The sequence below is a fragment of the Engraulis encrasicolus genome, chromosome 13, assembly GCF_034702125.1.
Source record: "Engraulis encrasicolus isolate BLACKSEA-1 chromosome 13, IST_EnEncr_1.0, whole genome shotgun sequence".
Lineage (NCBI taxonomy): Eukaryota > Metazoa > Chordata > Actinopteri > Clupeiformes > Engraulidae > Engraulis > Engraulis encrasicolus.
This window is the reverse complement of record NC_085869.1, coordinates 20261177-20277992: the sequence shown is the minus strand read 5'-3', so window position 1 is coordinate 20277992 and position 16816 is coordinate 20261177. Positions and strand designations below refer to the sequence as shown.

The 16816-nt window shown below is 42.6% G+C and overlaps 1 protein-coding gene across 2 annotated transcripts in view; it reads left to right on the top strand.

Annotated features, from left to right (window-relative positions):
* Nucleotides 1–16816, top strand: part of LOC134460837 (dynein, cytoplasmic 1, intermediate chain 2a-like) — a 52895-nt gene that overhangs the window by 22556 nt on the left and 13523 nt on the right. For both annotated transcript variants that reach the window (XM_063213416.1, XM_063213415.1), the window contains 3 exons: nt 295–420; nt 13747–13893; nt 16195–16308. In XM_063213416.1, the coding sequence (XP_063069486.1) occupies nt 295–420; nt 13747–13893; nt 16195–16308 (387 nt within the window). The remainder of the gene's footprint in view (nt 1–294; nt 421–13746; nt 13894–16194; nt 16309–16816) is intronic.

Below are 16816 nucleotides of genomic sequence, written 5' to 3'. Positions count from 1 at the left end.
TTGCATGTTCGTTCCCGAAGCTTATTTACCAGAGCCTGCTGCCGGCCGCGGCTAAAAAAAAAAGTTCCCCCTGCAATAAATCTTCTTGAAGCAGGGGGCGGGTCGCAACATTTGGCTTGGCACACACCAGCGCCCGCAGATGGGAAGAAGGATGTGTTTTTTTTCTTCAGCACTTTTTCTCTTTCTCTCCCTCATTCTCTCGTTCTTTCGTTCATTCTCAAGGAGAGCCATGCCTGGGGGGTGTGATGTCTCCTTCCTCTTTCCATTCATTTGTGCTGATTTGTCTGTCACCAGTATCCTGAGCTGCTGGTTGCCTCATACAACAACAACGAGTACGCGCCCCACGAGCCCGACGGGGTGGCCCTGGTCTGGAACATGAAGTACAAGAAGCCCACGCCAGAGTACGTCTTCCACTGCCAGGTATAGAGTAAACATATACACACATACATACATGCAACACTTACATACATACACACACTCCAACATACTGCACCATACAGACACACAACTCAATAACAAGAAGCCCACGGCAGAGTATGTCTTCCACTGCCAGGTATGCAGCTTACCCATACACACATACATACATGCAAACATACAAACACATGCACATAGTACTGCACACTTGTATACATGCAAACACACACTCCAACTCACTAACAAGAAGCCCACGCCAGAGTATGTCTTCCACTGCCAGGTATGCAGCTTACCCATACACACATACATGCAAACACATGCACATACTCTACTGCACACTTGGAAACATATAAACACACACTCCGACTCACTAACAAGAAGCCCACGCCAGAGACAGAATATCGTCCACTGCGAGGTATGGAGCACACATTTACACACATGCACATACTGCACACTTGTATACATACATACACACACACACACACACACACACACAGTCCAACTCACTCCAAGGGACTACAGATGAAAATAAGCCTTGTGGCTATAATCTGGCTCAATTGTATGTTGTGCACTGTCCCTGTCAAGATTAAATTAAACTAAACTAACAAGACGCCCATGCCAGAGTATGTCTTCCTCTGCCAGGTATGGAGCTAACACGTGCACACACACAAGGGATAAGAGCCCATCACACACTGTTGGATTATAGCCATTTTGTTCCAAACGTTGTAAACCCATTTCAAAATCATTTTCCAAACTTACTATGTGTTGGCTAGAATCCAGCGTGTTCTTTTTAAAGAGTCAGAGAGCATGGTGTCCAATTCTTGATTTTAGCGGGTTTATTTATCCAAAGCATCTGGCATGAAGTTACAAATAATTAAAGCATTTTTGCATTCTGTTCTCCTGTGACCTCTTCCTAACAGCAACAATCAAGATCATTCTGTCTTTTCCTAGTGTATCTGTCTTTTTGTAGTAGAGTGACCATCCCCCGTCTGTCTCCAAGCTGTGGGGGCTCCCATTGTGTCCAGGTAGACCTAGGCCCCTTGGCCAGACCTCCTGAGGTGTTTCTTGATCACACAGAGAAAGTGGGTTGGGTGTGGCAAGTTAAAACCTTTCGCAAAATATACAGCATATGATCATGACCCTTATTAAACATTCTCAATGTCAATTTACAAAAATGTATGCCAATATATTTTCAATTCCCTCTCTTGATTCGATTCAACATCGAATCACAAAAAATATCTTATGTCTATCACTTGGGTTATGGTTGGAGATTCATAGGCCTACCCATAGTAGCCTATAGGTATTGAAATGCAAAAATTCTGTTCATCCCAAAACAACAGTTCAAAAATAAACAACCAAACCTAAAAGAAGAATACAAAACAAGAACTAAAAATGCAGTCAATATATTGGCACCCCTTTTCTCTGGAGTCCCTCTCTTCAACTGAAAAAATATCGTGGCAACATCATAAAAATAGAAATGTTCTTTTTGGCCCCCGAGAGTGTCAGCTATGGTGAAGTGCTTCTCAATAGTATGTTAAACTCTTTAATAGTAATGATAAGCCCAAAGAAAGAAAGAAAGAAAGAAAGAAAGAAAGACGAATAAAATAAAAAATCAAAAATTGTTCCAAAATTGCATTTTCATCGCATCACCCAGAGAGTTATAAAGAAAATCCACAACAAAAACCTGGAATAAAAGAAAATGTTTGCGCACCATTTCTCATGTCAGACCCTGCCCAACTTTTATGTCACACTTTCCATGGGTTGAGAAACCATAAAAACGTAAAAACCATAAACCATAAAAAAACATATGCATTTCTGAAACAACAGCAAAAAATTCAATTTCAGCCCTTTGCCTCTTTACTAATCTAAATTCATAAATCAACTTTCAACTTCCAAAATTATAGTAAGAAAAAATCTGAATTCTTAGAAGGGGGAATATTACTTCTCTTTGAAAGAAGAAGGGGGGGGGGGATACTTCTCTTAGAAAGCTAAAGATACAGTCAATGACATGTCCCTTATTCATCCACCATTGACAATGAAAATAAACTCTCCCTCTCTTTAATCTGTATGGCACAGCCAAACAGATTAATTTTTAAAATAGTGGAGGTGTGTGCCAAAGTTTATGTAAGTTATCCCTTCAACAAGCAGAGTGCACCCCCTTGTTTCCAACTCTAGGACTTTGTCGTCCCATATCATAGATCGAACCAGCGTAGTTCTTTGTGTCCCGTCATGGACACCATACAGTACTTTGCTCAATGTCCTGGCAGAGAACCACAGTTCTCCCATCTGACTCCGTATAAATCTCCTTGGATTTCTCAACGTTTGCAACTGCCAGACAATAGAGAGCACGTATTTTACTTCATGACACCTGGTTTCCTCCAAGTTGACCGCTGATTGATCACATGGTTGCACTCTGTTGAGATTCTGTATCAATTTAAACTATGGCACCTCACCGCCTCTGGGTTCTGAGCCCAAATTTTTGGAAATAAAATTAGAACTGGGGGATGAACTTGGAAGACGGCAAAGTCTGTACAATAGCTGTTTAATTAAAGTTTCATGTTAAAATGGCATTGTTTATGACTTATCGCTGAATATTACTTTTTATAACTTTTTAGTTTTCTTAAAAACCCATATCAATTACCCATATCATAACATACCTAACCAAAGTGAGTTTTCTTGTTTAATAAAAACAAAATGTATAAAGGGAAAATTGGTGAAGTAAACTAAAGAAATAAAGCACTGTTTAAAGTAACCCAAAACGATGAAAATATAGTCATGGAAACTATAAACTAGAAATCTTATGAAGCTTGTTTTAATATAGTATGTCTAACTCCTGCATTTTGATGGAACATATCAAAATACAGTCCTCTTTTCCTGAAAGAAGAACAAGTTGTAAAAAAGAAAGCCACCTTTCTAAAAAGCTGAAACTTATTCATTTGTAACCCAAATAGTAAATAAAATGTTGAAAAATATCCATTTGAAACCCAAATAGTAAATAAAAATGTATCTTAATTCAAAACCAAACTATTTGTTAACCAAAAAGAGAAAGAAAGACCCATCAGTTTTTTTGAAGAAAGGAAAACACCGCTTATTAAAAGAAAAATGCTCACAAAGTGGTTCAAATTGATTCATTTGAAAACCAAATCGAGACGTAAAATGAAAGCATTATCAAAACCAACTTGAAGAAACCGAATGAATAAACTCAATTCAATAAATGAAACAACCCAAAAAATGTGTAAAATAAATGTCATGACGTCACTGTAAGTAGGCCTCTGTTAAATTGCCATATTAACCATGTTCTTCTCATTTTTTTTTTTTTTCAACCTTTGCACGTGCACTCTCAATTTTTTACATGAACACACATAACACAGAGACAGACATAGGGCCCATTGACATACAATGACAGACACACAAGGAATACATATATGTTAGTCTCCTGTTCTTGGGGAAAAAAGGGAATGAAACCTGAAGTTAATCAACCATGGTTACTTCTTGATAATAACCTGTTATGACACACTGGCTCCTTCTTATCGTTAACCTGTAGATTAAATCAAATTCACATATAGCATACAAAACAAGAGATATGTTCACATTCCCCAATGTGTCTCGGTCCCCTGGTTTCACTCCATGGTCATGTTCCTGAAAGGACTAAATGATTAAGGCAATTCACAGTATATTCCTCTCTAGGTGTCGACTCCCAATCTCATTGTCTCCAGACATCCTGAAGGGATTAGGTCAACAACGAGCTTTGCACAACAGGCAACCGTATCCTGTTATCGTCTCCTAAGAAGAAAAAAAAATGGACAATTAGTTAATCTTCACTTAATTGAATCACACGAAACCAGGTCGATTAAATGCAACTTAATCCTTTTTCAAAACAAATTGTATGATTTTTCCAAACCTGAATGAATTAAAATTATTGCTAAAAACTAATCTATATTGATATCCAAAATTTGAAAACCTTGCCCATTTCATACAATTCTTTTATCACCCCAGTGTCAGTCAGGTTTCTGCTCCACCTCTAATGAATACGGCCAATTCCCCAGGGTGTCAAAGGACCCCAGGGTGTCGACGCCCCCCAAGGCATGCCCACACCCAAATTCTGACACCCTGATCCATGGTGTGGCGAGGGTTGTGGTAATAGGTACGCTTGCTGTGGGGTATACCCATAACCCCTTCTATATTGATTTGGGATGTTTGGGATCCCTCTCCACTGCACTTTGGGGCACATTCTCTTCCAATGACCCAACTCACCACAGCCATGGCATTTTTCCCATGACCTACGCCAACCAGTCCTATGCCTCCTGCCCAATTCCCCTGGGCCTCTTTTCACTTGGTGGAGGGTCTGTTGAACCATTTGATACTCAGATTTATTTTTTGTGTCACTAACTCTGTTGCGAGCCTCCTCTAACTGCAGTTTCAATAGTTCCAGTCGTGCTGCATCTGTCTCCTCTTTTGCCTCCTGCACCTTAGCTTGCTGTATCTTCATGTGATGTTTCAAGTGCCGTTCCCATTGGTCAGTGGTACACCCTGCCAGGTCCGGGTTGCCCTCCATGGCCTTTCGAACTGTTTTGGGTACGCTTCCCATGATAGCTTTTCTGAATTGCAATGTCTGCCACTGTCCAGAGCCAGGGTGACACCCTGCTCTATCAGTCCAAATGTCCTTGCACCTGATCAGAAATTCTGATATGTCTTCATTTTCTTTCATGGTGAATGAGAGTGTGTGTGTGGTCCCTGTAGGAACAGGAAACTTTGCTCGCATAGCTCCTCCCAACTGTGTAGCATGAGAAGTGAATGATTCTGAATCCGCCAAATTGGTTGTACCTGCAATGGTCTCTATCTGCATAACATCAAAGCTGGTCACTTGTTTCTCCAATATTGCTCTCCAATCTCCAATAGCAAGCTTGTGACCCAAAGTGAGTTGAAAAAACTTGCTCATCCATGCCCCTCCCCCTTCTGACGGAGGGGGCATTTTTTCAATGATGCAGTTCATGTCAGTGAAGGAGAATGGTTTGTACTTCTCTCCCCCCTGGGGGTCTTTGCATATCAATGGCAACATGTTCTGAGGCACAGGTAGTGGTGACTCCACTGTGTCTCTGCTTTCGTTTGTCTTTCTCGTTTCACAACATGTTCCTGTCTCCATTTTTTCTGACATGCAATTAACAACAGTGTTCAACTTGCTCCTTCCATTTCCTGTCTCTCTTTCCACTGTCTTTTGACATTGCTGTGATACTTTATTAGGAGTTTGTTTCACTTCTTCCAAGACATTTGCAAAGTATGATGCTGGTGCGGGTGGCAGAGATACTGAGGTGGGTCTGTTTTGTATCAACAAGAGTTGATTCTCTGGGCATGTCTCCGATTGTGTCTGTGCGAATTTCAAAGCTGCGCTGGCTAATGACATATTATGGAGGCAACTCCTTTTGTACTCTAATTGTTCCTTCTCCCTTTTCCAGTTATCTCTGAAAGAGAACCTGGACTGCTTCCTGTTTTTTTCATGTTCCTCCAACTGAATTTGGGCACACTGTACTGCTTTGATGAGATGTGGCAACAGGTCACGCTTTTCAGTATCTCTTGGCACATACTTTTGTCTCCTCAACTCCTCCCAAATTTTGTCATACTTTTCTCCAGTTCCTTTCCTTTCCTTTTCAATCGATGCAGCCATAAGCTGTTGTTTTATGGCCTCCCATTGACCCTTCACAGTGGATGTTAGCACTGGAGGTAATCCTCTGAAGTCACCCTTTCCTCCAAGGTCCATTATGTTTCTGTCTTAACTCCTCCTTTACTGCTAAACTCCTTGAGCTTAGTTAGTTAAAATTAATTATTTCAATGATTAACTTTCAACGGAGACTGCTATTCAATTCACATAGAAATAGGTAACATTCACACTGTAACTACCAAATTCCACTCTTAACTAAACATCCGATGAAATCTCTCATGGTCAACCTATACACCGATTCCCACAATGCAGTTGTAACAATCATACCAACACATTCAACGAGGCCCACACTTCAAGCACCATTTTCCCCAGCTATAAACACTCCAATAAATAACCAGCAATGCAATATTCCCAACCAATGCTACCACAATACTTCCCCAGCAACGTAACTCAGAGCAATGTAATCTCAACACAGTACAGTATTCGCACAACAATCAGCCAATAATATATGTGCCATCCATTATATCCACAAAATATGGGCCCCTCTGCCCAGACATAATGATTGTCCGTATTTTTTGCATGACCTTTGCCTTAAGCCAGTATTCCATATTTATTTCTTGTGCACTTTAACCTTAATGCTTTAACCATTTGTTTAGACATGCCTACAGTAGGGTGACAACAATAAAACCTTGATCTGCCCAATAACAGTACTTAGATAAATCATTGGTCTGCTTACCATTTGATTACACATTGTAGCGGCTGTTAGTTGTTGTCACCCAACTGCCCCTTCGTCCATTTCTTGTTTTTTTTGTCCACCAGCTCTCCTTCTTTATCACAAGTCGTGGTCACCAATTGTTGGATTATAGCCATTTTGTTCCAAACGTTGTAAACCCATTTCAAAATCATTTTCCAAACTTACTATGTGTTGGCTAGAATCCAGCGTGTTCTTTTTAAAGAGTCAGAGAGCATGGTGTCCAATTCTTGATTTTAGCGGGTTTATTTATCCAAAGCATCTGGCATGAAGTTACAAATAATTAAAGCATTTTTGCATTCTGTTCTCCTGTGACCTCTTCCTAACAGCAACAATCAAGATCATTCTGTCTTTTCCTAGTGTATCTGTCTTTTTGTAGTAGAGTGACCATCCCCCGTCTGTCTCCAAGCTGTGGGGGCTCCCATTGTGTCCAGGTAGACCTAGGCCCCTTGGCCAGACCTCCTGAGGTGTTTCTTGATCACACAGAGAAAGTGGGTTGGGTGTGGCAAGTTAAAACCTTTCGCAAAATATACAGCATATGATCATGACCCTTATTAAACATTCTCAATGTCAATTTACAAAAATGTATGCCAATATATTTTCAACACATACACAAACACACACCCACTCTCACTCACGCGCTAACTTAGTAACAAGAAACCCCCTCCAGCAAACGTCTTCCGCTGCCAGATACCACAGCTGACTCATACGCACACAAATGCACAAAAACACCCATAGACACATAAAAGATGCATACAAACTAACTCAGTAGCAAGAAGCCCAGAACAACAGCCCGTGTTGGAGTACTTCTTCCACTGGTGGTAACCTAAGCTAACATATATCATTACACACACAAACACTAGCATGCACACATGCATATTCACTGCACACATTACACAAAGACTTGTACACACTTGATAATAAGCATAGAAACACTCACTCACTAACTTACTAACAAGAAGCCCACTCCAGAGAACACCTTCCACTGCCAACTGACCCACACATGCAAATGTATATGCACGAATTACACACGCAAAACTTGTACACACTCATATACATACAAACTCCCACTTTGGCTCCCACTAGCCCTGGCTTCACGGGTGGTTCTCTTGGCTGAGGCCTGTGGCTTCTAGCCAGCAGTCTATCCAGCTCTGAGATGCTTTAAATGTATACCGTACATATGGAAACATTGCAGCCCTTAAACCCCCCTCCACCCCCAACACCAACACCAACCCCAGCCGAAGTGCTCTGTCTCCTCCACTCTGATTTCACCTGGCTGGCATGCATGTCCACCGCTACTGCCATCCATAAACACACACACAAACACACACACACACTCACACACACACACACACACACACGCTGCCAAGGAACTGGGGCCAGAGCAGCAGTCTTGACAGCTGAACGCACCTCAGGCTAGCACAAGAAAGTTGCCGTCACATTAAAGCAATAATCAGCAGAGATGTGGACTTGTGACTTGTGACTCGGACTGACTTGTGACTTGAGTCACAAATGACTCGACTTGAGACTTGACTTGCCAATATTAGGAGTGACTTGTGACTTGACTAGACTTGTACGCTATTGACTTGAGACTTGACTCGACTTGACAGTTTTAGCTTGCAATGACTTACAATTGTGCTCCAAGTCAATGAATATATATATTTTTTTGCATTTTGTGTGTGAAAAAAATGCATGAAAGAAAGAAAAATAAATGATAAACCATAGTCAAAAACCATGCTAAAAATATATATATGATCAATTGTGGGTTGCATGGTCACCCAAACAAACATGAAAACTTGTCTGCAGGTGTGCTGTAATGGTTAGGGAGTTGGGCTGGAGATCACAGAGTTGCAGGTTTGAATCCCACCCTTAAACCCACCTCTTCCTACATCTCCATCCATAGTCAAAAACCATGCTAAAAATATATATATGATCAATTGTGGGTTGCATGGTCACCCAAACAAACATGAAAACTTGTCTGCAGGTGTGCTGTAATGGTTAGGGAGTTGGGCTGGAGATCACAGAGTTGCAGGTTTGAATCCCACCCTTAAACCCACCTCTTCCTACATCTCCAACCATAGTCAAAAACCATGCTAAAAATATATATATGATCAATTGTGGGTTGCATGGTCACCCAAACAAACATGAAAACTTGTCTGCAGGTGTGCTGTAATGGTTAGGGAGTTGGGCTGGAGATCACAGAGTTGCAGGTTTGAATCCCACCCTTAAACCCACCTCTTCCTACATCTCCATCCATGACTGAAGTGCCCTTGAGCAAGGCACCTAACCCCATATTGCTCAAAGGACTGTCACCAATATATGCGTTGGATAAAAGATAAAAGTAATTTAATGAATAATTATAAACCGTGGTAAAACCATGGTTAGTTTTCAGAGTAAAACCATGGTTCAATTTATAGTTAAACCTAGTAAAACCAAAAACCAATGCCGAACCATGCTCAAAAAACTGAAATCATAGTATACCATGGTCGATTTTCGGGACATGACTGGCGAAGGGGGACATGCAAAGCAGTGTGGAGAGGTAATGAATTTATGACCAAAGGTAATTGTCAATATTGCACATATAATACAAGGTTACTTGTTAATGACTTGGAAAAAATAAGACTTGGACTTGGACTTGACTTGGCTTTGGCACGACTTGGACTTGGACTTGACTTGACTTGGCTTTGGCATGACTTGGACTTGGACTTGACTTGGTCAAATGTGTCGTAACTTGTGACTTGACTCGGACTTGATTGGAAGGACTTGAGACTTACTTGCGACTTGCAAATTAGTGACTTGGTCCCATCTCTGATAATCAGTATAGAAGTATTAAATAATGTAAGTAATAAGTATACACGTATAGATGTGAATATTCCATTATCTGACATTGCAACTGTAGGTAGTTGCAAGGAGACAAGGCAACTGTATAACTGACTTTCTTTAAGCATGTTTTAATGTGTGTCTTTCGCATAAGATTAATGCTGGCCATCTAGAAAACGTAATAACACATGACACCACTACCAGCAATCACAATATCATCCAATTGCTAGGGGTGGTACGGTTCACAAATGTCACGGTTCGGTCCATATCACGGTTTCAAGGTCACGGTTTTCGGTTTTGTACGGTTCTGTTTTTTTTTTTTTTTTTTTTTTAATAAAATGTATTATATAAAAATTAGAATGAAAATGTAAGCTTATCATGGGTATGTTGAATTTGACTTAATTTAACCCAACTGAAAGAGGAAAGATATCAATGATTTTAACATGCTTCCATTTATTTCACAAAAAGGGAGAACTAAGTCCTAACTTTTAAGTTGACAAATATTCAAATATTGCATGCTATAACACATTTGACGTGTAAAAATAAAACAGCTACACTCCTGTAGGCAATGGGACCATTAGGTCAGTGCAGTATGACTATTTTGGTTAATGACACACTGAGAACGAATTGGACTTTTATTTTGATACCGCTTTCTGCGAGTTTTGCGCTTATGAATCAGTTGCTTCCTATAATGAAACTGCCGGCCGTGAGAAGCATAGAAGTAAAATCAGAAGTCAAATTCAATTTTAAGTGAACAACTGATAGGGTTATGTTATGTTAAAATGTGAAAGTTAAGGTATCAAATAATTTTAAAAGATCGTTTTTTTTAGAAGTGTATGCACAAGAATGTTTCACAAAACTCCTGTGAAGCTGAGCCTTTTAAAACAGTCAAATTTTATTTTTGTTATAGTGTTAAACATCAATGTTAACTAGGCAACAGCACAAAGTCCCCTTCCGTCCATCAGAGTCTAACTGGCTACATATAATTAGGCCTACAGTTGATTGCAGTTAAGGACAGCGCAGTGAATCTGATGGATATGTTCAATTATCTCGCATTTTGCCGTCCGGAATCCCCATTCAATGCCACGTGGATATAGCCTACACTAGGCTACTGTAACGTAAGTCATAGTCTACTTTGTTCTGCTACTCTGTCATTGTTTGTAAATTCATGTTCATTTAATTTAAAATGGTCAGCATAAAGGCTGGGAACAGTCACTTGCGCTAACGTGGAGAGAGAGGGGGGAGACGGTGACGCTGCTGACCGACCTGCACTTGCTTGTAGGCTACTGTAGCCTAGTCAGCTGGCGCATGCTGTTACATTATGCATTTCAGTTGGCTGATAGAAATCAGTCTTTCCACACTCAATATCCTACGTAGTCTTTGTGTTTTATGCTTGTAAAAGTAGTAGGATTTTATTAATAGCGTCGTCCGCCGGTGGTCACTCTGGTTATTTTTTTTTTGAAACCGTGGGCACCGTGCGGTTGCCCACTACCCCGTTCCGTGACATGCAAACCGTACGGTCTCGGTTTGCAACGCAAACCGTACCATGCCTACCAATTGCCTGTAGTGGAAGGGCTGTACGCAGAAGGGGGGAAACGGATTACATCGCATCCACCCCACACAGGCAAATCACAACCCAAATTATTCCACAACAATCTAGATTCGAGATGGTGGCAGCAACATTCTCGAGAAGGTGACGGTGGTTTGCCTGACAATTCAATTTAAATTAAATCCTTTAAAATAACATTGTGTGGTGCATTCAAAAATATGTCATGTTGAAGGGGTGAAACAACAAAATGCTTCTACTGTTTCTACTTAGAAACATGGTGGTGTGGCCAGGAGCGGCCCTAAGCCCTGGAGGTGAAGGAGGATGGGAGGGAAGGAAGGCAGGCAGGCAGCAGCGGTTCATTATCTGGCATCTCGCCCAGCCCCAGCTCAGTTCTGCCGCAAGGAGAGAGAGAGAGAGAAGAGAGAGAGAAGAGGGAGAGAGAGAGAGAGAGAGAGAGAGAGAGAGAGAGAGAAGAGGGAGAGAGAGAGAGAAGAGGGAGAAGAAGAGAGAGAGAGAGAGAGAGTCAAAGATGGAGTGAGAGAGAGGAAGAGGGGGGGAGAAAGAGAGAGAGAGGAGCAGACAGACTGTCTGGAGACAAAGCCAGACAGGGAGAAAATCTGCAGCTTTACATTGGAGAGTAGCTCTAGAGGCACTGCTGGAGCACTGCATTGGTAGCACCAAGGCCATATGCATGCATATTCCAAACACCAGAAGGCCAGGAGCATATTATTGGACAGATTCTGTAACAAAAGGAGATCTGCATGCATTGGACTCCCAGGTTCAGGCATTCAGGGTCAAGGAAGTCTGGCTGTAGTGTAGTGTACTGTGTGAGTTGGAGTGCGGGGAGCGTGGAGGCTACTGCTGGCTGGCTGGCTGGCCTCATCCTCTGTTGTCTCCCCCCTCCAGCACTTCTCTCCTGAGTAGAACCACATGTGGGGCCGCTCGTCACTGAGAGGGAGACGGAGAGACGAGGAGAGAGAGAGAGAGACGGAGAGAGAGAGACGGAGAGAGAGAGACGGAGAGAGAGAGACGGAGAGAGAGAGAGAGAGCGAGAGAGAGAGATAGACAGACAGAGAGAGAGAGAGAGAGAGACGGAGACGGAGAAGGGGGACAATGGAGGAGGGTTGGGTGGGCCACCCTCCACAACAGTCAGCCTCCACTCAGCCCAGGCCCAGGCCAGCTCATACCAGCCACACAGTCGGTTCTGCTCCGAGGAGGCGTCAAGTCATTTTTCTTGGTGCCTTTCAAAAAGTCTGTGTGGACTGGGGAAGGCAGGCAGGCAGGCAGGGAGGTAGGGAGGGAGGGTGGCAAGGCGATGGGAGGGCGGGGGTGTTGGGTGTAAAGAAGGTAAGCAGGGGGTCCCAGGGTGGCGACACAAGGTTTTCCTCTGCGGCGTGTCAAAATTTTGGAAAAATTACACGGCTCAATTCAACCCAACACGTTATTAAGATGGTGAAGGATTGCTGGGATGTCAGGAGCTGGTTTGGATTGCTGGCAGTGGCTCCCTCCCACCACAGAGAGGAAAATTAGGTTTTTTCCCCTTTTTCGCTCACTCCCTCCATTCCTCTCTCTCTCTCTCTCTCTCTCTCTCTCTCTCTCTCTCTCTCTCTCTCTCTCTCTCTCTCTCTCTCTGTTCCCCTCACCCATCCACCACCCTGACTGTAGCGCAATTGGAATTAGTGTGAGGAACGCTGACATGATCCATGCGTAACATGCTCCATTCCGGGCACGAAAGAAGAAAAAAAAAGAGAAAACGAAAAAGAAAAATGTAAGGTGGAGGAGACAGAGGGGAGGAGAGCAGAGCAGAGTGTGAGCCCATGAGTCATGGAAAACGCAGGATTGTAAAAAGACCCAAATAAAAATAAGCAGCATGCTGGACGCGGCGCTGGTGGCGGCGGCGGCGATAAAATAACGTGGCGCTCCTCTCCTCTCAGCGGGACGTGCTGTATATTATTCCTCACAGCTCTGAGATCAGGCTGCTTATGGCTCCTCATTATTGATGCTGACAGAGACGTTAACATTAACTGAGCGAGGCGCACTCGGCATGTCTATCTACTTACCACTGATGTCTACTGCAGTGCACCTCATGTGAAAACCATCAAATCACAGAGCTTGGTGTTAACGGCGTGCTCAGTCCCTTGTGAGAGAAGAGATATATAAACCAAAGTTTATTGATCCACGATTGACGTATTGAGTTGGAAAAGGTGAAAAGGGAAAAAAAAAGCTTTTCCTGGCCCTGCCGTGGCCTACCGGTGGAGCACTCATCTGCAATGCGGCCGACCCAGTTTCGATTCCTGGCCCAGGTTATTTGCCGACCCCTCCCGTCTCTCTCCCCATTCGCTTCCTGTCCACCTCTCATACTGTCCTGCCATCAAAAAGTCAATAAATCTTTTTTTTTTTTTAATCCTTTTCCTCATCCTGGCACTCCACTTGATTAAAATGTCCTCATCTATTAAGGACATGTTTGAAATTGCCCATGCATAGCAGATTGGCAATAACTGGTGTATTTGTTTTCTTTTGTCTGTCTTGCGTTGTTTGTCTGTCTCTGACTGCCAGTCGGCGGTAATGTCTGCCACCTTCGCCAAGTTCCACCCCAACCTGGTGATCGGGGGCATGTACTCGGGCCAGATCGTGCTGTGGGATAACCGCAGCAACAAGAGGACGCCCGTGCAGAGAACACCGCTGTCGGCCGCCGCACACACGGTAAGCCATGTACTCCAATCCAAACATGCACGCGCGCACCAACTCACGAGCACATGCACATTTATTCACAAACAGTATACACACACACACACACACGCGTGCCACAAATGTATGTATACACACAAACCTATGTACATTTATATTATATAAACATCAATGTATTTACATTTATTCATACACATACACAAACACACAGCCATGCACACACTTCCACACGCATATGCACATACGTACACACACACGGAGACACGCAGACACGGTTGCGCGTGCACAAACACAGACATGGACCACACAGTCCTAACACCTCTGGCAAAGTCAGCAAACACCTTCGACAGACAAGACAGCTAAAGAGCAGCAACATTTCCCCCTTGATCAGAAGTGATAAATGCTTAGCGATCTGGTCTCGTTATCATTCAGCGTCGGAGCAGCTGCGATATGCAAATGGCACTGAGAAGAGTAGACAAGAGGAGAGGAGTCACCGCGCCGTGACAGCTTTCTATTTAATAGAGCCACCCCTGCTGAGGTGGAATCAAGCCTTCGCTCATTACCCAGCATCCCCCAGTCCCCAATTAGCGCCACCGCCACGCTATTCTATTCACCCCGGAGACGCTGGGGGCGCCATGCAGGCTCGGGGAGACTGGCCCGGCGTGGCGACACGCACGCAGCGGAGAACTCACTTTACGAGACTTGCTCAGAACATCACTGCCCTGTCCTGCTGAGAATGGTTGGAGGGCTTTGGTTTTGTCTTGTTTTTGACAAAGTATAAAAAGCCCATGCCTGCCTCAAGTCTGTGACTTAAAGTGGTGAAGAGTAGTCTTAATTCAAAGTGGGAATGTACATGTTAATGGATGTGTGCAGTTCTAAGCAGAAAGAAATCAGTGTCTAAATTCCTACATTTTCATAAAATGTACGAATGAAATGATAATTTAATATCTAAAAGTTCATGTAATGCACTAATGATGAAATCTGCTCATCATGTTTAATTGTCTGAATACATACATGATTCTTTCTATGTTTTGAACAAATAATAAGCACAATTAGTATAGTATAAGCATTTTTTGCTGACAATGCATGCATCCTATTACTCTTGCATTTTCTCATTGGAATAATGTCAGCCAGTGGTAAATATGCTCTAGCTGCTAAAAGGTAACTTAGCGCTGTGCTCCATGATTGCTGAGCTGAACCCCTTTCTGATTGCTCCAATCCCACCCCGTGCCACCCTGTCATTAGCTCCATTGACATTTTATCTGGCGCCTGCTCTCAAGCTTTTAGTAAATTCGATTCCGGCCCGGATGCAAGAGACTGAGGCAAGACTTAAATGGTGAAGTTTGTATATAAGGAAAGAACGAAATGGTTTTTGGTAAGAATAAAAAAATGTGGTTGGTTTAGTACTCTTACTGGTGCTGTAAGCTGCCTTGGATAATAAGCAACTTCTAAAACTTCAAGGTGCACTGTGTAGGATTGTGGCCAGAATAGGTATTGCAACTATGTTTCTCATTGAAATTGTGCGGCCTATAGTCAAATTTGATCTTTTCATGAATATTTACTAAGTAATAAAGTAAAATTTTCTAGTATGACCTAAGTACAGTAGGTTTTGCATCTAGAAATGTTTATTTTTCCAGTCATATTGAATACTTTGAATTTGATGGTGGTATTTGTTAGAGAGGTAACATTGGTGAATGGGCAGCATGAATTCTGGAATATTACACAATACACCTTTAAGTCTCCATTGTGTTTTGTTGTGACTGAGTGTCTTTTATTGTAATGCTTCTGAAGGTGCTAAATGCTTACTGTTGTACAGTCTTTCATTCGTACGTGCTTCCGTCCAGCCGTTTATAAGTCACAGATTTTTATTTCTTGAGTTTTGAAAGGGTGGACAGATTTTGACCAAAATATTACTTTGTGTGAAAGGTGCAGTACTGAATTGATTACATTTTGAACCCTTTGAAAATGGCCACCTAAAACAAAGATTCGGAGTTCTGTCCGTTAAAAAAACTTTGTATGTATTCAGTGTGTGTTGAATTTAAATTATATTTCTGTCTCTCTCTTTGTGTCTCTATCTATCTATCTATCTATCTATCTATCTATCTATCTATCTATCTATCTATCTATCTATCTATTGATCTATCTATCTATCTCTCTCTCTCTCTCTGTCTCTCTCTGTCTCTCTCTGTCTCTCTCTCTATCTCTTTCTCTCTCTCTCTCTCTCTCTCTCTCTCTCTCTCTCTCTCTCTCTCTCTCTCTCTCTCTCTCTCTCTCTCTCTCTCTCTCTCTCTCTCTGTTTTCTATGTTTCTCTACAGCATCCAGTCTACTGTGTAAATGTGGTGGGCACCCAGAACTCCCATAACCTCATCAGTATCTCCACTGACGGCAAGCTGTGCTCCTGGAGCTTGGATATGCTGTCCCAGCCACAGGTAAAATCATCACACACACACACACACACACACACACACACACACACACACACACACACACACACACACACACACACACACACACACACACACACACACACACACACACACACACACACACACGTCGCAACAACCTGCTGCCATTCATGCACAGCTCCAGATGACTGTGCGAAAGTCTAGGGGTAATATTTTTAGCCCCTAATGTCATTCAAATTCACTCTCTCCTGACTCCAGCACTCCTGCCAAGCAAGGCGCCAGTAGACATTTTGTCAGTCTCCCCACCCCAACTTCCACCACCACCACCAGAACCACCCCCTCACCCTACCCTGTTCCCCTCCAAACATGTCAAATGTTAATCATTTATACAGCGTTGGCTGAATTTTAATCATGCATTAATGATCTGCTGGGATAATTTACTGACTGTGGTTTTTGTGTGAGTGCGTGCACTTGCGCAGATCTGTTTGCCTTACAAGTGTGTGTATGTCCCTGTGTGTGTGTGCGTGTGCGT